Source organism: Mastigoproctus giganteus, chromosome 3 (genome assembly GCF_048544385.1).
Source record: "Mastigoproctus giganteus isolate SK-2022 chromosome 3, ASM4854438v1, whole genome shotgun sequence".
NCBI lineage: Eukaryota > Metazoa > Arthropoda > Arachnida > Uropygi > Thelyphonidae > Mastigoproctus > Mastigoproctus giganteus.
In genome coordinates, this window is record NC_143577.1 from 75,436,180 (window position 1) to 75,462,077 (window position 25,898).

The 25,898-nt window shown below is 36.9% G+C and overlaps 1 protein-coding gene across 1 annotated transcript in view; it reads right to left on the reverse strand.

The window, feature by feature from the left end:
- Positions 1 to 769: 769 nt before the first annotated feature.
- Positions 770 to 25,898, reverse strand: part of LOC150088089 (intracellular hyaluronan-binding protein 4-like) — a 171,728-nt gene continuing 146,599 nt past the window's right edge. Inside the window, exon 7 of the mRNA XM_090369327.1 lies at positions 770 to 2,368. Within this exon, the coding sequence (XP_090225453.1) occupies positions 2,141 to 2,368 (228 nt within the window). The 3' untranslated portion in view covers positions 770 to 2,140. The remainder of the gene's footprint in view (positions 2,369 to 25,898) is intronic.

The window sequence follows — 25,898 nt, forward strand, 5'->3', positions numbered from 1 at the left end:
ATTGTTGTTAGTAAGAATCAGCACTGCATAAAAAAATGGTTAAATAGTTATTTATTTAACCTTTATTTAATCAAGTGCTACTGAAGATGGAAGACCAGATTATGCAAATATGTATTTATTTTGGTCACATTACCAACTTTAGATGACAAAAAATATTAATATTACGAACAGCTCAGAGTATGTTATAAAGGCACAAAAGTAGTGTAGGCAGTAAACAAAATAACTTACAAAAATATCCTGCATTTTATTACTCATATGCTTTGACAAAGCAATGCAATGCTAACTTGCTTAACCACAGGAATTGCTTTAATGGGGCAGCATTTTTTTAAGAAACCCAGATGAAACATAACAAAGTTATTGTCACTACAGAATAATTTATCTACTGCAAAAATTTCACCACTCTTAGGAAATTGCATGATTATGTCATACTATTTTGTAGCTGTTTATAGCAGTAAATATAAATGAATTTACCTCAAAAATATAAGACAAAACTATTTACTACTGTAGATCTGCACAAATCTATTATAAAATTAATCCAATCTATTTAAATAGATTGAATTAATCAATCTAATTCATTATTAAATAACCAGATTGATTAATCTACCAAAAGAGCTAATTACAATTAAAAAAAAAAAGAAAGGGGAAAACTGTTTCAAAAGCCAAGATTTCCATTCCCAAGGCTTTGCAAAGTGAAAGCAATACAAACATGCTATTTCATTCAAGGATCTTCCCTCATTATTAATTTAAAATAACATGAGAACTTATATTTTAACCAAAGCACTGCAGCTATATGCACATTTAGAAGCATTTATTTTCATGAAGCAAAAGTTTTTACAATTTGAAAAATAAGTGCTTCACAAACAATAGGGCCTATATGGTATTATATGAACTATATTTTCACACACCCAAATACTTAGATAAGCTTTCTTATCATGAGATGCACCTCAAAAAAAAAAAAAAAAAAAATCAGGTCTTCTAGTTAATGACACTTCATATACCTGTAAATACTAAGCAGTGACAACAATATAATAGAAGTAAACCTGCACTGCAGAAACAGATGAGAATCTTCTTCCTCTGAGTACTAGTGAAATTTAACACGGCTAGTAATGATTATGAAAATCACACAGAAGACAATTTTGGTATGAATTTATGAATTACATTCAACTACAAGGACAACAAAATACAGTTATGCCCACTGTAGTTACATAAAATAGGTTTCTTCTAACTTATCTGAACATATCAAAAGTTTCATGAAAGGAAGCAGTAAACAAGTCCAATTTATATCCATCATTCGCAATGCTAGACTTATTTTAGTTTCAACTTCTGTTTAGAATGGCACCATTATCATATTATAATCTATATACAAATGAGTCTTTCATATAATAACAGCAGTTACTAAGTTTTTATAATATAGTAACTAAGTGGCATAATTTACAATAATCTCCCCCTCCCTCCCACAAAGAAACAAAATGAACCTTTAATATCAAAGAAGGAATTACTTCTGTTAAAGGATAAAGAGGAAAAATGTGATTTTTATATGGCTGGAAGAAGTGTCCATACATATATTAGTGCAATAATAAGACTACAGCAGCCATAACAGTATTCATTTATGCATTGCACTCGAGATTTAAGTAAATCTTCTCTAAGTCACATACCACACTTTCTGTGATTTTACATGTTTCATTTACAAACATCATAAAGTTCCTGCAAGATTTTATTTCTTCTTTAATGTATATCTGAAAGAGCCACGACATGCCAACACCATATCAGCGAAATATGCTGCTGCTTACCTTCTTCTACACAGCATAAATTGAGGAACTCCAGAATTATGTCCAATACAAAAACAACTGTATTAATCTCCCTACTATTACATGTCAATTTGTAATGTGTAATTACCTTCATTTCATACTGATGTATCAAGTAATGTGACATTTTACACAGATGGTCTCTGATATGTTCAAAGACCCTGCAGAAATTTAACAGTATATTACACGCTGTAAGGCCTACACTGGGTATTGCCAGGATCTTCAGCTTTCTGCATTTGTTAAGCAAGTGTCCATTAAACAGGAAACAACATACGGACAGTTTTGGGCACCACTGGTTCAACTTACATAAGAAATCTACAGTTGGCTGGAGGCATTTAAGCAGCAACCAATGAAGGAAAGTCATTCCAGTCATCCACTTTAGGTGCAGACTGTTGAGGAGATCGGTTTCCTTTTGAAGCTCCACGACCACCACCACGATTGCCACCCCTTCCACCAGTGCCACGCCCACCACGTCCACGGGTACGGCCACGGCGAGAATCTGTGAAATTTATTTGAATGTCAACAAGCTGTCGCTGTCGTCCTCTTCTGCCATACTCCTCATCCTAATATCAAAAGCATTTCAAAATATTATGAATATAAAAGAAATGTATAAGAATTTAAATATCTATTCTCTATTATTATAACCATTTATTAAAGACAAATAATATCAAAACTTAAAAACATATTACATGTAAATTTAAGAGAATATTCAACGTTTTGTTACACTTTAAAAAATGGGATGTTATTTTAAACTAATATCTCACAGTTATAGTGTTTATCTGCTTCTAATTTTTTTTTTTTTTTTTATAAATTGTTCAAATGGCATAAAAAATTTAGAAAATTATGTAGCTCAAGTACAAACAAAGTATATTTTGAATTCAAGTGAACTAAATGTTTGCACATAAGGTAATCCAATAAAAATAAAATATATCTAGCATGATAAAAGTTGTATCCCCCAACCATATTATTGCTGTATGAAGAAACTGAAAACAGTATTAATAAAAATAAATCAATGCAAAGAAGCCAAGCTTGTTCAGCATTAGTCTTAAAATAATAATACAACAACAAAATAAAAATCATCTGGTTCCATCCAAATACATGACCAATTCTTCCTTAAATTTACATAAGCTCTAACTTAGTTTTGTAAAATTTAGGTAGTAATTTATTCCACCGGTTAATAACCACTTGGCTGGAAGAAAATTTCTCTTGTATCCAGTCTACAACTATCCTTCCTTAATTTATATGCATTATACTTTAGTTGGTACCACCAGTAAAAGGGGAAAAAAAAAAAAAAAAAAACGGCATTGTTAATTCATTAGAGCCTTTCAACGCCTAAATGTCTCAGTCATCTCACCACCGAGAAGTCAGGTTTTGAGACTTTGAATACCACAAAACTGAAGTGCCTCTCTTTCTTTATTCCACTTTGTTGCACCTTTCCCAGGATATCCACATTCTTCCTGAAACAAGGATTCCAAACCAAATACATTACTCCAGATGCAGCCTAACTAAGGCATTATAAGTGGAATAATTACCTCTCTGTCACTACCAGCAAAATTCTTTTTCATTAGCAGTTGAACTTGAGTGACCTTGAATAGATGTCATCAATTACAGAAGCAATGAACCCATGACTTATAGGAAAATTTCCTGAAGTTACAGAAACTGGCACATGAGAGATATACATACACTCTGTGACAATGAAATTGCAGCACCCTAAAAGAACAGGAATACAGAGAGGTTACTTGGGCCTGTTGTAGACAAGTGGTCATGAGTGAGTGCAGTAGCACACTCTCTTTGAGTGGGCTGTGGTTCAGGTCCAAGTGATTGCTAAATACAATAAATGATTGTATTCATGATTTATTGTAAACTCCTCTGACCTAGTATTTGTGCTGTGTATAAACAACTGTTTTTTTTTTTTTTTTTTTTTTTTTTAATGATAGCTACAGAATGAAGGAATACATGATAAAAGTTGCAGATGCTAATCTGTGCGTGTAAACACATTTAATGACACAAAATGACACTTACAATGGAAAGATCAATACAATCTAAATTCAACCACAGTTGCAGATACACTGAGCTAAGCATCTCAGCACTGAGTCGTACAGGTGTCAAATAGCCACCTGCAATATTTCCCACCAAGCTTCTTGCACCTAGTCTCACAGAACATCAGTGATCTGTGGCTGCAGATGGCTCTGAAGATGGCATTCAATCATTGCCCAAATGTGCTCGATGGAGGAGAAATCTGATTGGCCAAGACAGTAACATCCACACCACAAAGACACTCATTTTCCATAAAAAAAAAATAAATAAAAAAAAAAGGCATTAGGCACCCCAGTAAGAAAGGAGACAGCAATGAGTACTACAATCTGGGTGACATAGCAGAAAGCAGTGAGACTGCTGTTGATGAACACCAAAGATGACCATCAAAACTGACTGCTCCCCACACCACAGCACTAGCAGGGTGTGCAGTATGGCATTCAATAATGGCTCTAGAATCACTCCATTCACCATGTCATCACCACACATCTGTGGTGTTAATCATCAGGCCCCAAACAGAAGTGAGATTCATTGCTGAAGCACTTGATGCCATTCTGTATTTCAGATAGCCTGCACACCACACCATTCAAGAAAAGGTTGACAACAGGCAGCAGTAAGGGGTAATCTACGTAATGGCCAGTATGCACAGGAGCCCCTTTTGCCATTCAGAGTGCAATGGTTCAACAGGTGATGGGGTGGGTGCCAGCTGATGTTACATCAGCTGGCAACCACCTACAATCGTAGGATGGTAGCCAATATGGCTATATCTGCATGTAAACCTGTTGATGGTTAAGATGATCCTCCTGTTCTGTAGCTTCCATCATGCTCCACTATTCATTCAACAGGCAGTTGTTGTACATTCCCATGGTCCCTGCTGCCAACATCTGTGCACTGTGGCATTCTCATGGCCAACACATTCTGCTGCACAATGAAGCAACCATCCATCCTCTTGAAGGCTGATAATCTGCCCTCTGTCAAAGTCACTGAGTTGCTGATATTGGTGTGAAATTGGACACTTCGGCATTCTCTACAATCTCCTTGCACTCTGAAGTCGGATCCTATAAGATAGAAGCCTGTTAACTGCATCAGAATTAGAATGAGCAGCAGCCTGGAAAGCAAGGTAATGGAGATTTCCAGAACTGCTGGGAGTCATAGTGGAACAAGTAAATGCATAGGCTGTGTTAGGGTAACTAAGAGTAGGAATGGGTGCATGTATACTTGCATGTACACCAATGCTAGGAGTATAGTTAATAAATTTGATGAGCTTGAAGTGCTAGTCAAGACATCAAAGGCAGATACTGTTGGGATATCGGAGATGTGGTATCACACAGCTATAAGCATTGCAGAATTGGAATTTGAGGAATACAATGTATATTGAAAGGATACACAGGACAGGAAGGGAGTGGGCGTTATGCTGTTAATTAATAAACACATAAAATCTAAGGAAGTGTATCCAATTGATGTTGGTGGACAATGCAATGTTGAGTCTGTTTGGTGTGAAATAAGCACTGGGAAAGGGAAAATGACAGTAGGTATTGTTATAGGCCTAATGAATCTGATGAGTATAATGAGCAATTGTGCGAGGGAAATAAACTGGGCCAGTAAATCAGAATGTCTTATAATGGGGGATTTTAACTTTCCAGATATTGACTGGAACTTCTGGTTTGGTCACTCACACACTAGCAAGACTTTTGTGGATTTATTGGATGACTGTTTTCTACAGCAATCAGAGGGAGTAATACTCTTGATCTGATTATCAGCAGTGATTATTCATACATTAAGAATTTACAGATAAAGGAACCACTGGGTGATAGTGATCACAATGTATTGATGTGGGAATTACTTAAAGATGTAACTACCATCAAGGCTAAAGGGAAGGGCTTTTGCTTTCGTAAAGGTGACTACAGAGGTCTCAGAGAGTTTTTAAATTCTGTAGAGTGGGATCAACTGATGATGATACCAATGTTGAATTCTAAATGGGAAGCCTTCAGGGACTTAATTTTGGAGGCTACTAGGCTTTTCATTCCAACTAAGAAATACTGTTCAAGGTTTATTAGGCCTAAATGGATGTCAGATGAATTAATGACGCTCGTAGCGGAGAAGAAGAATGTATGGGATAAATATAAAGTGTCATGTAACACAGAAGCCTATTGTAGGTATAAACTAGTCTGTAATCAAGTCACAAAGGAGGTTAGGCAGGCGAAGGGAGATTACGAGAAATATTTGGCAAAGGATGCAAAAAAAAAAAAAAAAACAGCAAAGAGTTATTTACTTATGTAAACTCTAGAAGGAAAGGGATGAATCAGATTGGACCACTTATCACAGACGGGTTGACTACTGATGATCATGCTCAGGTAGCTGATAAACTGAATGAGTATTTTGCATCTATATTCACACATAAGGAGTTATTCAATGAGGGGAGTGTCAGAAGTTTATCAAACACTAACAGGAAGCTAAGTGATTTTGTAATAACTGACAGCAAAGTGGAGGAGGAATTGTTGAAACCATAAGGAAGGCACCTGGGTTGGACGGGATCTATCCAGTTATATTAAAGGAGGCAGCATAGGAAGTAAGCAAACCATTAACCATAATTATGAAAGCTTCCTTGGACTCAGGGGAAGTCCCCATGGACTGGAGGTGTGCAAATGTACAACAAATTCATAAAGGGGGTTCAAAAGGTGACACACAAGTAACTACAGACCTGTTAGTTTAACTTGTGTTCCGGGGAAAATAATGGAATCAATGGTTAAAGAAGCATTGCAGGATCACCTACACAAGACCTCCCTTTAACAAACCCATGCTGTGTCTTCATGGTTAAGACACAGCACGGGTTTGTTAAAGAGAGGTCTTGTCTGACCAGTTTGACTGGATACTATGATGTAGTCACAAAGGAACTGAATGCCAAAAATAATTTTGATATCATATACTTGGATTTCAGGAAAGCTTTTGATGCTGTTGCACATGGAAGACTGCTGTACAAATTGGAGAGGTATGGCATTAAGGATAAGTTGCTATAATGGCTAAAGGGATGGTTGAGTGGGAGACGACAGAGAGTGGTAATCAATGAACACTGCTCTTTGTGGACAAATGTTATTAGTGGAGTTCCCCAGGGTTTCCAGATGGGCTGAGAAGTGGCAACTGAAGTTTAACATTGACAAATGCAAAGTACTGCATATGGGTAGCAATAACCGAAGAGAAACGTACCAACTGTGTGGTACTACACTCAGGGAAGTGGAAAGTGAAAAAGACCTGGGGGTAACTGTGCAGTTAAATATGAAGTTCGTTGAGCAGTGCAGGCGGGCTGCCAGGGCAGGTCACGGAGTCTTTCTTCTCAGTTTTGGAATTGCTACAGGGTTCATTCCATCATATTTTCAGGTGTGAGTGGGTTTTCATAGACAAGTCTGTAGCTGCCATTATTTGCTGAATGATGTAGTTTACTGTAGAGTCAATGGTGAGAGATGCAATGTTCTGAATATTTAAATGTACCAGATTTTGATATTTCATCCAGTTAATTTTTTCAAATTTCCAGACTGTTTTTATTTCAGTTTGAGGAGGAGAGTTAGTGGAAAATATGCATATTACTGGAAAGTGGTCACTGTTACGAGGGTCATCAGTAACTTTCCAGTGAATAAGTGAACAAGTTTAGAGAGCATATTGAAAGGTCAATTGCAGAACCTTGGGGAGAGATGCATGTATGTGACTGCATCTCTGGACTGGCAATAGACAAAAAATCGACATCCTGTACGCAATTGTGCTTTTCGGGGAACTTTTCAATTAATTGACTTTTCTTATCAAGGTGGAAGAAATTCCATAGGGGTGATGCCCATTCCAATCAACCAAGATACAAAAAGGGGTGGTAGCTGAGTGACTAAGTCATTCAAATCGGCAGCAGTGTATGAATGATTGGGTGAAAGGTATAAAGAAACAACTGTTATTGTTATTCGGGTCATAACTTGAGCAGCAACTGTTTCTAAAGGTGCTTGTTGAGGAATAGGTCTAAAGGGTGTTCTGGAGTGTATTAGTAATGCTACTCCTCCATGAGCTATATTAAAGTCATCCCTATCTTTTCTATACTTTATGTAATATTGTACACTCACAGATATTTGAGGGCTTGGATTTATCTACTGTAGACAAAAAACAGTAGGCTTATATTCACTAATTAGATCATATATATCGTCTAAGTTTGCTCACATTATTGGGGATTATCAGGCATGTCTGTTTGCTTACAGGATGTTGTTTGTCTATTGCCAGTCCATTCTGTTTTTTGCCCTTTTGGGAATATTGGTCTTCTGGTGTCCATGTCCTGTATGTGAATTTTAAGAAGTGGTTCATCTTCATGTGATTTTCCATCTATGTCCATGGTATCAGTACTGGATTTTTGATTGTCTCTTTCAGAGCTTATTTGCTTTACTGGCTGCTGTACAGTGTTTTTATCTGGTGATATTGTTAGTGATGTATTTACCGAGTGAGCTATATCCTGTTGGGTAGGCTGTTCTTTAAGTGGAGAGGACTTCAGGTGAGGAGCTGAGTTCTAGAATCTTCACTACGATCTGGGGGGATGTATACCAGATAGCAATGAATTTGATGAATAGTGCTCCTCACGTTTTTTCTAATAAACAAGCAGCTGTATTTCAGTATTGCTAATTTCATCATGATTAGCCTCACTTGTACAGCACATCCTCAATATGAAAGGTCATTCACCTGTAAAGATCAAGGAAGTACCTGTTCATCAGCAACATCAGCTGAGTTAACTACGACTTTTCCACATCCTTTATGCAAACATCCAATCTCATTTGTTTCTTCTTTGTAGTTACATACATGAAAAATTCCTTGTCCTCTGATCTCTTAGTGATTTCTAATATTTTGCCTTTGCCAACCTCACCTTCATACACTTCAGTATTTTTCATAGCTTTGTAACTGTCCAGTATTTGCCAACTTGGCAATGGTAAATTTGGCGAAAAAAATTATTTTGTAAAGAAAATTATATACATGTTTTCATTTAGGGTTATTATAAATTTATTAATGGAAATTTGTTAAATCAAATATATTAGTGCAATATGTTATTTATTAAGAACACATGTTTATTATTAGAAGAGAATTTATTACGTAGTTCAGTATATATCTTTGAATTTTTTAAATAATCCTGGAAAATAAACTATAAAACCACAAATTCTTTACTTTTTTTTATCCGTGGTAGTAGTAGTAGTAGTACAAGAAAGCAAATGTATGAGCTTATGCAGCATCGGCCAAAAAAAAAAAAAATGACACCATTCCCTCCAAATGACTGTCCAGTTCCTCCTTAAATTTATTCACCCTATCAACTTCCACGACAGATGGAAGTTTGTTCCAGCAATTAACCACCCGCTGGCTAAAGGCAAATTTCCGCACATCTATTCTACATCTGTCTTTTCTTAATTTGAATTTATGCCCCCTTAGTTCGTAATCTGAACAAGTGGAAGGATCCCATTAGAATTCAGCATGCTCAACTCATTCAAGGCTTTGTTTGTTTGTTATTTGGTTTTTAGGAGCATTAGCAACTAAGGCCATATTGCTCCGGGATATGCAGTGGTCAGAGAATGACCTTTCCGCATCCTCCTTATTTGGTGGTGACGGGCTCGAACCCCGGTCTAATCAAGAAGCGTGTGCTACGCACTGCTGCTCCTTCCCACCTGGCTATGGAGGCGCCCTCATTCAAGGCCTTATACATTTCAATCAGATCACCGAGCAGGTGCCTAGTCTCCAGCCTTAAGTTCTGCAAATTAAGTTCTGCAATTTGCAGAACTTAAGCCTCTCTTGGTAAGAGGATCCCTTCATTCCCCTTCTCTGTACACGCTCAAGTAAATCTACATCCTTCCTAAAATGAGGCCTCCAGACCTGTACACAGTACTCAAGGCGTGGCCTGACCATTGCCTTATACAGAGGGACAATCACCTCCTTCTCCCTGCTAGCAAAATTCCTATATATCATTGACAAAACCCCATGACCTGCCCTGGCAGCCTGTCTGCATTGCTCAGAAAACTTCATATCTGACTGCACAATTACTCCCAGGTCTTTTTCATTTTCTACAACCTTAAGTGTATTACCACACAGTTGGTACGTTTCTCTGGGGTTACTTCTACCCATATGCAGTACTTTGCATTTGTCAAGGTTAAACTTCAGTTGCCACTTCTTAGCCCATCTGCCCAAATTATCTAGATCCTGTTGCAGTAGCACACTGCCATTACTGTCATTAACAACCCTGCCAACCTTTGTATCATCTGCAAACTTCGACATTAAGCCTGATATACCTTCATCAATATCATTGATAAATATACAAAACGACAGTGGACCTGACACCGAACCCTGTGGGACACCATTAATAACATTAGTCCACGAAGAGCAACACCCATTGATTACCACCCTCTGTCTTCTCCCACTTAACCATCCTTTTATCCATTGTAGCAACTTACCCTTAATACCATTCTGCTCCAATTTGTACAATAGTCTTCCATGCGCAACAGTGTCAAAAGCTTTCCTGAAATCCAAATATATGATATCAAAATTATTTTTTGCATCCAGTTCCTTTGTAACCACATCATAATATCCTATCAAATTTGTCAGACAAGACTTTCCCTTAACAAACCCATGCTGTGTCTGAATTATTGCTGCAGTCTTGTCTAGATGATCCTGCAATGCATCTTTAACCAGTGATTCCATTATTTTACCCGGAACAGAAGTTAAACTAACTGGTCAGTAATTACTCGTGTCACCCTTCGATCACCCTTTGTGAATTGGGGATACATTTGCACATCTCCAGTCAGTGGGAACCTCCCCTGAGTCCAAGGATGCTCTCATAATTATGGCTAAGGGTTTGCTTAGTTGCTTTGCCGCCTCCTTTAATATAACTAGATAGATCCCATCCACCCCAGGTGCTTTTCTTATGTTTAACTTCGACAATTTCTCCTCCACTTTGCTTTCAGTTATTACAAAATCATTTTAAGTATCCTGCTACAATTTGATAACCTTCTGCCATTTTCAAACCTTAATAATTCCTCATGTGTGAATATAGATGCAAAATACTCATTCAGCTTGTTTGCTATCTGAGCAAGATCATCAAGAGTCGAACCATCGATGTCAAGTGGACCAATCAGATTCATTCCCTTCCTTTTAGAGTTTATATAAGTAAAGAAATCCTTGCTGTTTTTCTTAGCATCTTTTGCCAAGGATTTCTCGTAATCTGCCTTCGCCTGCCTAACCTCCTTTGTGACCTGATTACAGACTAGCTTATATCTGCCATAGGCTTCCGAGTCGCTTGATAATTTATATGCATCCCATGCATTTTTCTTCTCTGTTACAAGTCTCATTAGCTCATTAGATAATCATTTAGGCCTAAACCTTGAACAATATTTCTTAATAGGTATGAAACTTTTAGTAGCATCCACGATTAATTCCTTGAATGCTTGCCACTTAGAATTTACTGTTGGTAACATCGTTAGTTGATCCCACGTTACAGAATTTAAAAACTGTCAGAGACCACTGTACTCGCTTTTACGGAAGCAAAAACCCTTTCCTTTACCCCTTTAGTGTAGTTGTAGGATATACCACAAAGATATTCTATAATATTTTGCTGATTACAGCTATTGATCTTATTTAAAATTCTGAAGTCAGCTTCTTCATAGCTTGTTTGTTTGTTTACATGGAAATTCATGGCCTGCAATATTTATTTCGTAATCTGTATCATGAGTTTTTTGAATTTTCCTTAACTTATCTATAAAAATTAACAAAGTAGGGTGAGCAATACTACTACCAAAGTCTAACTGTAGTTTGCGATGGCAAGCTTCTGCAAAATTGTTTGTTCTATCGCTTTCACTTAATTTTTGTTGGTATATGGACCAAATATTAGAGGGAAACGTTGGTTCGGCTCTTGTACCATTGTTTCTGAGATGTCCTATATACGTATTGGTAAATCATTCTAAAATTGGTTCAAACTCTTCTGGTAAACAATTTTCTAGACTGGTAATTGCATGAATAATGTCTTCTTGGGGAACAAATGCAAGAAATGTGACCATTTTTGAATGCAATGCAAAGTCGATATCTGTATTGTATCTTCCTAGAAGATGGCATGACGTTAAGCGTTTCCAAATATTTTTTTAATTAAGTGAAATAAGCAATCGTTAATGTTTATTTCTGGAAACACTGCATGAGTAGCTTGATGGACTGCAAGTTTGTAATCCACATTTATGCTCTCTGGATTCAGTTAAGGCCAAAGTTTCATGTATTATGTTAAATAATTTTATATATGTTTTAGCTCTTTTATTGGGCAACAAACAAAACAATACAGGAAAAACTGCACCTCTATCTTTTCTGATTAGTATGATGAAAATTTGAGAAAAAAGAGAAAGCAAAAAAGTGGTCCGTCCACAAATAATTTCTTCATATGTCCACTCCACGTTGAGTGATATTCCCTACCAAATACCAGGTTGCGTTGCGGGTTGGACTGGTCTCTTCTGGAATCTGAGAAGAAAACGCTCAAAATTTGTCGGAGTGTACTCATAATGGGAATACTCTTTAGATATAATTATTGCCTCGTGTGATTCTGGCATGGCCAGTGCTCTTTAAGTTTAGATTCTCCTCCTTTGTATCTTTCTGCACATAACATTACTATTTGAAAGAATACCTGCACTGCAGCAGGAACATCTTCAATGACTTTTGCCCTTATTTGTGCTGGGCTTTCCATGGTTGTGTCTGCAAGATGTTTCACGGCTGGATTTACTTTTTGGAGTATAACATTTGCTGCATTTCCTAAGCTACTAGATGTATGTTCATTTCATAGAGAATGAAAATAATCATCCTCTATGTTCGTCCATATTCGACCTTTACATCCTTTGGGCTTATTTTCACAGTGCCAGAATTGAATTGAACATTCCTTATTAACTTTATCTTTAGTATAAAGATACCCATCCCAAGAGTATTTTTCATTGGCTCTTTGCCTCAAAATATTAGAGTTAATCATTAATATGGACTAAAAAAAAAAAAAAAAAAAAAAAAAAAGTAAATCACTAATTAATAAATAAGTAGCATACGTCCATATTAACATAAACATTAAAAATGTGTAACATTAAATAATTATTTTATGTACAACAATGTGTCTAATGTTATTGTAGTTCAATAAATAAACAAATTTTAAAGTTACTTACATTTCACTTTTTCAACCATAAACACTCACTTCAAACAACGAAAATGAAGTGAAAACTACAGAAAATTGCTAAAGCTTATAACAATCCCCTGCTTGAGTAACAGTAGTGTTTCTAAGAACAATATATAAAATTCTTGTTATATCCGATATTAGCTTCTTTGAAAGAATAACAGAGAACAGGATTGTTTACTTGGAAGTGTTTATAGTTGGGAATTTCTCTCTCTCAGTCATATTTTTTTTCAGTTAAAAATTTAATGAAAGACTGGGATTTAATATATCTCATCAACTTTGTGAGTATAAATAGTTAATAAACTTTTTTAAGACATACTGTCCTTCAGTGGAGATGTAATTTATGTCCACCAGTAACTTAGTCGAGTATACAAAGCAATATTAATAATGTTACCGGGCTGTTTACGTATTAATAAACGGCCCGATGTTTTCTTGCTAATATTAATAGCAAGAACATATTGATTATTCGTGAAATAAATTTAACAGAAATGTTTTTATTATAATTTTTGTTGCCGAGTTGACCATGTCTGACTTTAAAAATATTCCATAACTCTGTATTAATTCCTTCTCTGCTATCTGCCTAGCTGATAGCGGCCATGTAGCACCTTAAATTGTTTTTGTACCCTTTCTTGAAATTAAATCCTATGCCTTTACCTTTGACAACTGCAACATCTTCATCTTCCAACTAAGGACTATATGATCATCCTGCTAACAGTATCTTAATTAAGCCCAAGGATATAACAACTAGTCTGGGGGGAGTTGTCAGACATACCTTAATTTCAGTATTTTCTATAATATGCAGATGCAAATAATAATTATCTATTTTATTAATATTTTGGGGCAGAAAGCCTCAAACTATGACACTGGTTAGTGCATGTGCTTCATTACCACATAGTTGAATTATATAGACAAACTGAAATTTGTACATCAGCATCATTATTATAACATCTCATATTGTGAAATCCCTTACAAGTTGCCCCCCCCCCCCCCCGTTATACTTCAAATAAGTAACACTTCCCATTAGAGAAGTCTCCTGTTACTTATTTTCAGTTAAGTATCACACTCAGGGTTGCAGCAGGTCACTAGATACTTGGATCTTTAATGATGGCCAAATTTTATTTATCTCTAAAGCAACCACTCACTTCCTCAATGATTCCATTTCATCTGGCAATGCACTAGGTTTTGGTTTTAGATTGGTATGCTCCTTACATCTAGATAAAGACAATCACCAGATGAACTAGGATTGCTTAGTTTAACTGATGACTTAGGCAACAAGATTAATCTTGGAACATATGCTGCAGGCTGTACAAGTGATAAACTCGACGTACAGAGGAACTGCCAACAGCCATTCCCATCTGAGCTATGATATCCTTAGACAAAGTTTTTCATTTTTTTTTTCAATGAAAACCTCAAACAAGAGAGGTATTAGCACTTATAGTACTTCGTACCATGCATGGGTTGAAGGTTGAGAATATAAAAGAATATATTTGTTGACATCAGACTTGAACTTCTGTAGATTGTACTTTTCAGGAAATAAATATAAGGAAGGTTGTTCCAGAAAATAGAAGTTGATGAATAACTGAGGAAGAAGAAAAGTTGATCCTGTGAGTTTGAAGTTGGACAGCAAATGGATGTTGAAACAATGCCAATGAAAGTATCTATAGAAAAGGTATGCAGCAGAAACAGAACCTGTATAAGACAGAGAGTTTAGAGACTCTGTTAGAGATGAGTCATTAATTAACCTAACTGCTCTCTTTTGAATGGAATCTAGAAGCCTGAGAAAGGTTTTGGGGGACTGCCCCAGATGTGGGAACAATATTCCATGATAGGGTGGATTTGCAGTTTGTACAGAGTGAACAGCTGTTTGGAAGAAAAGATAACGCCGAGGGTGAAAGAGAAATCCCAATTTTTTGGATGCAGATGAAGCAATGTTTGTGATGTGCTTATGCCAACAGAGATAAGTCACTATAATTCCCAATAGAAATATGATCTTGCCTAAAAATAAAGAGTGTTATCGAAGATAAGTATAGGAGCAGAATAATTTTTGTGAGATATTACCTGTAGATCAGCATTTAAGGAATTGGTAGTGGATATTCAAGAAGTTGAAGCTGTTTAGGCAGGACAAGATTTCTCAAAATGGAAGGTGGAATACAATGTGCTATCATCAGCAAAACTATGGATAGGATTTTTAGTTAATGGAAGGTCATTAATATACAAGAGGAAAAGAGTGGGAGAAAGAATTGAACCTTGGGAAACACCAGCATTAGTGCAAAAGTTTCAAGACAAAAAGCCATCTGTTATCACCCAGTGAGCAGTTATAGAGAAAACTGGATTCTAATTACAAAAAACAGTTGACAAACCAGAAGATGGAGGCTTATTTAAAAGACCTTTATGCCAAACACAATCAAAGGCCTATGAAATGTCAAAAGCAACTGCTTGAGTTACACCAAACTTTTCCAGTGAATTTGTCCATAGATGGGCGACATAAGCCAAAATATCACCAGTGGATCGACACTGATGGAATCTATACTGGTCATCACTGATCACATGGAAGGTTTCTAGATAGTTTAAGAGTTCGTGGTTAACTGATTTCTCCATTACTTTAGAAAGAGTAGAAGTAATTACAATGGGACGACAATTGGATGGGAGGGATTTTTCACCCTTTTTAGGAACTGGCTGGATATGAGCAAATTTCCAAGCAGAAGGAAAAACACCTTTGAAATATGAAAGTGAAAAACTACACAGAACAGGAGTAAGTTCAGGAGCACATATTTTGAGAACAAGTGGAGAAATACCATCAGAACCTGGAGCATTCTTAGCATGAGGACTGATCAAAATCCTTCTAAAGGAACACCACAGGAGGCAGTAAATGCAGTGTACTGGAAATGGTGGTGGTAGACAGTTTACCAAGATCCTCAATACACAAGCTGGAAGAAAAATAGGTTGCTAGCAGGTCACCTTTATCATTGGCTGAAGTGGCAATAGACCCATCAGGTTTTGACAGAGGTGGGCAAAAGCTTTGGCAAGAGACCAGAATGACCAGCTATCATCTGGACAAGAAGCAAGTTTGCCACCCTTAGCCTGTTCGAAATCTAGTTTGAACTGATTAATAACTGCTTCAATCATTACAAGCATTGGTGTAGGCAGAAAATGAATCCTGGAGTTTTGGAAAAAAGCCAATTAAGATATGAAACATCCTTCTCTTGAACAGCCTTAGCATCTTTATTGAAAAACCAAGGTTTAGATAAAAGACGAGATTTTAAGATTGAGTATGATATAAAGGATTTCATCCCTACAAGAATAATTTCACCCACACGATCTGAGCAAATGTTGACAAAACTAGATTAAAAACAATAATCAGACCAAGGAAAAAAAGAAAAGAAATCTTGCAGATCATTCCATTTTCCATTCTTGTAATGCCAAACAACATGAGGTTGAGAATGGCCATGAGAGAGAGGCTCCATTGGAGAAGTGATCTTCAGCAAGTTACAATCTAAGGTCCTCATGACAGAGGACCTTAGATTGTAAGGTCCCCTGTCATGTGGACCTTAGACCCCAGTATTGCCTAGAGGACCACTCACCTCAACCAGGTACTTAGAAAGGTTGTTTGTGAAAAAAAAAAAAAAAAAAAAGATTAAGTGTGTTGGCCGTGTGGTTAGGATTGTCTGGTATTCTGGTAGCTAAATGAACAATCTGTGTGAGGATCTTAGTAATTGCAAAAGCCTTACTTCTTGACCAGCTGGGTCCATATTACTAAAAAATGGAAGCCAGTTAGAGTTGCGAACGTTAAAATCACCAGGGAAAATTACCTCACTGTTATGAACGTTGGACTGGAGAAAGTCAAGTTTCAAAGAGAAGTCAGAGTTTCAAGTGATTAGTGGAGTTGAGAGAAAGATAGAGGCAACAGATAAATTTGGTAGAGAGATTTTAAGCCAGAGAAGACTGAAAAGAGGTGATTCCAAATTACTAAATCTCTGACAGGGAATTTCAGAATGGACATATGCACAAGTACCACCTTTGAAGCAAATAGAATCATACACTGAATATTCCAGACAACTGAGGTGAGCAGTGGTTGAATCTACCAATAACTAGGATTCTGTCAGAAAAAGTATGAGATTTGGCAAGACAGTGGCAATGGACATCATTGAGATTAGAACTGAGACCACATATATTTGTGAAACAAAGTGTTTGGGAGGTTTAGACCTTTTTGCAGATAAGTTTTTTCTATTAGTTTGACAATTTATAGCGTATTAAGTAGTAAAAAAAAGTATGGGGTGGGGAGGATATGCTGTATGAAGTAATGCAATTTTTGGATATGGCATACTCATGGTAAGAATATATCCAGCTCCTTTACGTAATGTGGTCTCGACAAAGGCCCCCTGCATACACACTACTCGGACTCCCTCCAGTCACCTTATGGCAGAATAGAGGCAGTGAGGTTATACACTATCTGAACCAGAAACCTCAAGGAGAGTTACCAATAAGTTTGTTCCGGAGAACTATCTAGCCGCTGGCTTGCGAATACTGTTTTAGAGCTGTACCCTTGAAATGTAAGGAAGACTGGATCTTGCCATGATGTCCTTCATAACCTCAAAAGACATCAATCATACTGTTTGTTTGTTGTTTGTTTGTTATTTGGATTTTAGGAGCATTAGCAACTAAGGCCATATTGCTCCGGGGATATGCGGTGGTCATTCCCTGACCTTTCCGCATCCTCCGTATTTGGTGGGCACGGGCTCGAACCCCGGTCTAATCAAGAAACGTGTGCTACGCACTGCTGCTCCTGGCCACCTGGCTACGGAGGCACCCAATCATACTGCATGATAGAAGATATGGGAGAGGGTTTGCCAGAGCTTTGCTCTGGAAACTAAACATGGGATCCATCACTTCAAGCCTTCAATAAGCAAAGTGGTGGTATCACATCGGTTGATGAGAGTCACCTACCATTGCCTGGTAGGTGACTATAGTATGTTATTCACCTTGTATTGCCTGGTAACAAAGAGAGGCATTATTCCTTTGTGTGGTGTGGGCAATACATTTCGACCCCTGCTTACAGTGGGTCACATCTGGGTCACCCAGAGTGTGCTAGGTGCAGTATTTCAGGGGATTATACCCAGCGTTACTAACAGTCCCACCATAGTGAAGGTGCAAGCAGAGGATTTGGCAGTCTGAAACCAACTGGGCTTTGCCAAAATTAGGTCCATCTGACTTGAGTGTCACCCGAATATCAGTTCCATCAGCACTTTAAACTTCCAGGTAGCACACACAGCTTGGCATATCTGGGAGAATGTCTGTGACAGCCTCAAGGACCTCACTCCATTTGGAGTGAAACTTGTGACAACCACTATTAAAGATAAGAATTTAACTTTTACAGAAGTTAAGTAAATAAAAATTAAGCTGTTATTGAAACAATTTAAATTTACAAAATACAAAAAAAAAATATTTAAGCAGTAACTTCACAAAGTTACTAAATTAAATTGACAACATATATAGACCACAACTTTACAAAAAGACTTTACAAAAATCCAATTTTACAAACTTATAGAGATTAAATTTGCAATATTATAAAAATTAAGATGCCACTTCTGTCTTAACCAAAATCTGGCACAATGCAGGCATCCCAAACTTCCCAACAAGTTTGCACTACAAACTTGTCTTGCAAATTATAGCTATGTAAGCTGGCCACTGAATTTCTGCATGAACCAATGACCGACCAGCTTGATGACCCTTAAGAAACAGTTGGACTAGTTGGTTGTGTGAAACTGTTTTCTTTGTGCATAAAAAGTCACTATGCAGCAGGCCACCGTTATAACGCGGCTCGCTTTATGCTGATTCGCTATAACACTGTCACAGATTACTATAACGCTCTTTTACAGATTGCATTTTTGGCATATTTAACAAAATCGTTTCATTTGAAGGAGTTGATAGCTTGAAAATTAATAGCAAAACAGCATTAAAACGTTTCCCATGCCGACTTAAGAAATTTTCATACGCTCAGTGAAATTTTCTCGCATGCTAATTTAATTGCAGTACAGTGACTTGTTACGTAGTTCCAAGATCAACATTTTAAAAAATCATCAAGTATATTGCTTATAATATTTTGCATTATATGCAATTATCCAAAGTCTAGTCATCACTCAGTACAGTATTAGACACTGTGCGTAATGGACAGTTTACTTGAACATTGTATCATAATTAATGCAACCAACGCAGTTACATTTTCGAAGAGTTAATAATGGCCGATAAGAATGAAAAAGCAACAACGTCTGGGCACAGTACGAAGACTATAAATGTAAGAAAAAGACTGAATTTGAAAATTAAATTAGACATTTTGAAGCAAATCGATTCTGGTCAACGACAAGCGGATGTGTGCCATAATTTAGGGCTTGCAAGTTTAACTGTAAGAACAATTATAAAAAAAAAATAAAGAATTAATTTTAGCAGCGGGAAAGATGGCTGTTCCATTGCAAGCAACTAGGGCTAGGCCGGCTATTAGGATTGAAAATGTAAGACTTTTCAACTAATTTTATTGAAGATAATATCCAATGCAGAATTCAGTTAAGTTAAATATTATTAAAAAAAGAGAGAGAGAGAGAGAGAGAGAGAGAGAGAGAGAGCTGAAGAAAACTCACCTTAAAAAAAAAAAAAAAAATGTGGAACCATTTAAAACTGGTAAGGGCTGGTTGAATAGATTTAAAATCTAGGGAGAAGCCGCAAGTGCAGATCAAGGAGCCGAAACTTTCAAAAAAGAACTTGTTAAAATTATTGAAGAGGGGTATTATGTGTTATACTTGTCAACAAGTGTATAACATAGATGAAGGATGAAGCAGGACTTTTGTGGAAAAGAATGCCTAAAAGAATTTTATATGCAAATATTTGAATATTAAATATTTTGACCAACATTTGTGCATCTTTTCACTTCTATTTATTATTGATTAGGAAATATCCTATGGCACCAACCGCAACCCACAAATACATATGTTACCTTATGGGAATGCGGTGCTCGCTTAGCGCAGATTCACTTAGCGTTCTGTTTTTCCAGAACGAATTATCAGCATTAAGCGGGGGTCACCTGTATAAGGAAGAACTTAACCATTGAAGCTCCATGAAAGTAAACACTAAAATAAATAAAGCATACCCAAAAATATAAATAAATAACTAAAATAATAAAAAATGTGTGTGAGTGTGTAAGCTTTTTTTTCCTGTTCAACCAGTTTAAGCAAATTGTAATCTGCAAGAGCAATTTACACTGTCACCAAGTTTATCACATATGCAATAGTACCAAAGAAGGGAAATGGCACCTATTTTTTTTGCATGGACTGCAATTATTAAACATCAAATAGTATCCCAAAGTGTCTATACTTTGTCATTAGCAGGTATGTACAAAAACAAACAACATAGCACTTGTTTTAATGTTTGAATAGTATACCTTTAGCTGTATGTGTATTAAACTGGTGAAAAGAAAACTCAGCCATTTTTGTTATTACAGGCGAGGAAGGTTGCAAATCTCATTATCATGAATTCCTCAAATCCCCCTCCCATGTGAATTTTTTTTTTTTTTTTTTTTTCAGAAGAGCACATCACTGTCAATCTCTCTGATATTAACACTTTTGCTTCTGGCTTTTTTGATGACCGTTTTTGAGCGGGGACTGAGTAAACTTGGACTGAAAAGGGCAGAAACATTTTTTGGCTTTCTTCTCACTATGACTGAATTAATCATAATCCCAGTGAAGGTTACTTGACATAATAAAAATATCTGGTTTTTCCTCCTATCAAATTGGAAGAAAAAGTTCAAAAAGTAGGATGGTTTACCACCCAAGTGGATTAAATTCCGAAGCTGCATATTTGCAAATTAAAAAAGCTGTATCACATCTCAGTTGGGAAATAATGAATTTCATATCATTAGAAATAACAGTGTAGAGTAAACTCTTGATTTAATGGACTAATAGGGGAGAAGGGGTGTCCGTTAATGCAGAAAGTCCATTAAATCGAATGTAACCTGGTGGGGGGGGGGCATTTTTACTGTTCTTAATGTAAAAAAAAAAGCTTTAATACAATATACAGTACTGTACAATATAAAATTATGTTGCAATCTGGCCTTTGAATTACGGATATCGGAAACAGTTTGTTCTTTTACACCGTAAATTTCACAAACACGTGATACTCAGATGCCTTGTTCTAATTTCTGTGCCACATTTAAGTTCACATGCTTTCTTTTAACTCCTCTATCACTTGATGCCATTTTAAATTGTAAGGATTGCAAAATTATTTAATAAATAAAGTCAAAATTCAGAAATCACAGAAACACTGTATACAACCTGACCACGCGATAGCTTGAGGTAGACTGAGACCGAAACAAAGTAAGTCGGCAGACCTGAGTGTCTGAGTCACGTTCAGCTCGCAAGTCACCGTCTGCTCTTATCTGTTATCTGGGAAAACAGCTATTTGAACAAGTTTCCAGAAAGAATAAAAAACAATTTCCTGAATTTGATTATAAAAATAAAAGTAGGTAATTATCAAAACAATAATGGAAATAGGAAATTATTATTAATTTTTAATTAATAATAACACTGAAGTTTTGTATAACCCAAAAAAAAAAATATGGTCAAGATTAATATGTACATTACTGTATTATTATTTGTCCGGTCCGTTAAATCCGAAATCCGTTATATCAGGGTTGATTAAATTGAGGGTTTACCGTATTTTGGATTTAGCATTGTGAGCAAGAAAGATTAAAGTGCACTCAGAGTGCAAGTTGAGGTACATTAATCAAGAAAAATTTTGCATACACTTCAAGAGAAAGCAGACAGAAATGTAAAATTTAAAAGTGACATACATTGTATAACAATACTACATACTAAGAATGTACTGATTAATCAGTACATAATCAGTAATCAGCTCCTTGGCTGATTAATAGTTAATTGGCTTTTTTGTCAGTTAATCGGTTTTATTAATCAGCCATTTCCTGCTAAACTTTTAAGCCAGTTAATCACTGCCAAGAGATTCATCTGATTGCTTTGATATACCAGAATGGATTATAGGTAAACATTTGAGTTTTGCTGCTGTTATAGTCAATTTATTTTTATTAATACAGAGAATAAAATAAAAAAATAATGCAACTTAACAGGTATTTTAATCAAATTTATCACAGTATGAAGGAAAAAAACAAATTAAAAGTAGTTTTACACAAAGTAATCAAAATGAAATACTCTTAAATTACAATGCAAAAACATCAGTTTCCCCATTTTCAGGGCAGCCTACTTCTTGTAGGTTCATGCATTACCACCAGTACTAAATATCCTTCCACTTTCAACTGATGGAGCTGGTGCACTTAAATATTTCAAAACCAGTTTACTCAGAGGAGGTAATTTGTTTCACATGTTTTTCCACCACAGAAATGGGCTATAATTTCTAGGCAGTAATGGCAAATTTAAATATTGATTCATTTCTTGAGTGCAACACTGAATAATGCTTGTTCTTTTTTTTTTTTTTAAGTTGGTCTGGGTGACATTTCTTCTGTTCCTTTATTTTGAACACTTTCTGTCTTAGCAGAAGCTAATTCGTCAAACAAACTTGAAAAAGTCATTAAAGCCTGAATTTAAAGCCTGAAAGAATCCCATCAGCATTCAGCTTGCTCAAATCATTCAAGGCATTATACACCTCAATCAGATCATCTCATAGGTACCTACTCTCCAGGCACTGCAATTTGCAGAACTTATAAGCCTTTCTTGGTAAGAGCACCCCTCTGTTCCCCTCACCAATCTTGTTGCCCTTCTTTCTTTCTACTTGTTCTAGCAACTCTACATCCTTCCTAAAATGAGGCCTCCAGACCCGTACACAGTACTCTAGGTGTGGCCTGACCACTGCCTTGTATAACGGGATAATCACTTCCCTGTCTCTGCTAGCAAAATTCCTATATATCAATGACAAGACTATGACCTTCCCTGGCAGCCCATCTGCACTGCTCAGCGAACTTCATATTTGACTGCACAATTACCCCCAGGTCTTTTTCACTTTCCACTTCCCTGAGTGTAGTACCACACAGTTGGTACGTTTCTCTTCGGTTATTGCTACCCATATGCAGTACTTTGCATTTGTCAATGTTAAACTTCAGTTGCCACTTCTCAGTCCATTTGCTCAACTTGTCTAGATCCAGTTGGAGTAGCATACTGTCTTTACTGTCATTAACAACCCTGCCAACCTTTGTATCATCTGAAAACTATAACCTCCCAAAATATTTACTATTAAATAAGGGGGATGTGGCAGAATCTTGGCACTTATGGCAGGGATCATTGGCTGCACAGTATTAGCCATGTGGCGGGGGCCTGGCATTCTTGAGGGAGAAACCACTTCACAGTGGAAAGTTCGGTCACACCGGAATATGGCAGTACTACCAAGACACTCATTACCACATGCTTTATTCATCTCTCTAACTGTTTCCAATGGATGTGGCCACAAGTTTGCCGTTCTGGGGATTTCCCTCTATGAGTGGGCTAGAGGGTCCAGTATTTAGGGGTTATGAGTGGGCCAAGACAGTCATTACCATTTGAAGTCAGACCGAAATACAGTGTATTTTAGATATCTATTGTATAGGGATGGTAAAGTGCCTGAGGTGGTTGCTAATAAGGTTTATGATCTGCTGGGGATAAATGACTACGGCAGTACAGGAACTGACAGTAGAGAATGTTAGCTTGAAAGAAAACTTCAGGCTAGTCCAGAAAGGCAAGTCCCTTCGGAAAGACTTATGCATGAAATCGTGGCTAGAACCTTACCGGAGGAGAGACCTAAAAGAGGACTATCATCGTAAGGGTGAAATCAGAACAATTTACAACCAGCGATCAGGTTAAGAATATTGCTCCAGCTCTTCCTAACGTCAAAGTTTTGGTGGTGAGGCAAATTTGTGATAAGAGGTTGGCTATCGAAGCTGCCTCTGAAAAATACATTTTGAAGATCTCAGAATGTGTACAAGATCCACAACTTGTCCTGGATGTTGAACAAACTCTCCGTTAGACCGGGGTTCGAAGCCATCACCACCAAATACGGAGGATGCGGAAAGGTCAGGGAATGACCACTGCATATCCTGGAGCAATATGGCCTTAGTTGCTAATGCTCCTAAAAACCAAATAACAAACAAACTCTCTGAAGAAGACCAAAGTTGGTGATCTTTGACATTGACCCTACAGTTAGAAGAGAACACTTTAAAGAACAGCTATGGGAGTGGAACTTAACTGAGTGTGGAGTTCCTAAGGAACAAGTACTTTCTGATGCAACTAGAAATAAGGCCAGAGGATCCTCTGGCTTTAACTATATAGTTGAAGTTCCTGGAACTATAAGAAGAATTCTGGTAGCTCGTGCCTGAGTTTATATTGACTGGGGATCACACCAAATGCTACAAGTATATGGCCATATAGCCAAACATTGCAATGCAGATGAGTTCTGTGGCCATTGTGCCGGGCGAGGCCATTCGTACAAGAATTGTACAAAGAGGGCAGATGCACCAAAGTGCATCAATTGTTGGCAAAGAAAGTGCCTTTCTTTGGTTATAAGTGTAAGAGTGGTTGATATCCTTATGGAGACTAGATTGTAGCTGCTGGGTTGTGTGAAGGGATTCGTCAAGATATAGGAACAATCAGACTGAAAGTTAGCCACGTCCACAGATGGCTGCAGATAGACTGTTTGTAGCTAGGTTGCTTGTGTCATGAGCGAGCAGGTTGCTGCTCATGTGCGTTATGTGTTGATAAATCTGTGTTATGATAGTAACCATATTGTCAAGATTTATGTTATATTATTTTGTAATAACTGAGAGCAAAGTGGAGGAGAAATTGTTGAAGTTAAACATAATAAAGGCACATGGGGTGGATGGGATTTTTTATTACGTATTTTAATCGTTATAAAATACGTAAGTATTATATAACGATTAAAATTAGCCGATTATTTATTGTGTTTGGTAATGTTTTGTTTCCAAATGTGTGTTCAATCTTGGATGGTCGGCACCTAACGCCAATTTTTCCATAGGGCCTGTTGTTTATATTGCACGATTCTGCATTGCACGAGGGTTTTTAGGAACACAACTATCGTGTTATACGAGGACAGACTGTATAAGCTAGTCTGTAATCAGGTGACAAAGGAGGTTAGGCAGGCGAAGGCAGCTTACGAGAAATCCTTGGCAAAAGATGCTAAGAAAAACAGCAAGGATTTCTTTACTTATATAAACTCTAAAAGGAAGGGGATGAATCTGATTGGTCCACTTGACATCGATGGTTCGACTGTTGATGATCTTGCTCAGATAGCAAACAAGCTGAATGAGTATTTTGCATCTACATTCACACATGAGGAATTATTAAGGTTTGAAAATGGCAGAAGGTTATCAAATTGTAGCAGGATACTTAATGATTTTGTAATAACTGAAAGCAAAGTGGAGGAGAAATTGTTGAAGTTAAACATAAAAGCACCTGGGGTGGATGGGATCTATCTAGTTATATTAAAGGAGGCGGCAAAGCAACTAAGCAAACCCTTAGCCATAATTATGAGAGCATCCTTGGACTCAGGAGAGGTTCCCACGGATTGGAGATGTGCAAACGTATCCCCAATTCACAAAGGGGGATCGAAGGGTGACACGAGTAATTACAGACCAGTTAGTTTAACTTCTGTTCCGGGTAAAATAATGGAGTCACTGGTTAAAGATGTGTTGCAGGATCATCTACACATGACTGCAGCAATAATTCAGACACAGCATGAGTTTGTTAAGGGAAAGTCTTGTCTGACAAATTTGATAGGATATTATGATGTGGTTACAAAGGAACTGGATGCAAAAAATAATTTTGATATCATATATTTGGATTTCAGGAAAGCTTTTAACACTATTGAGCATGGAA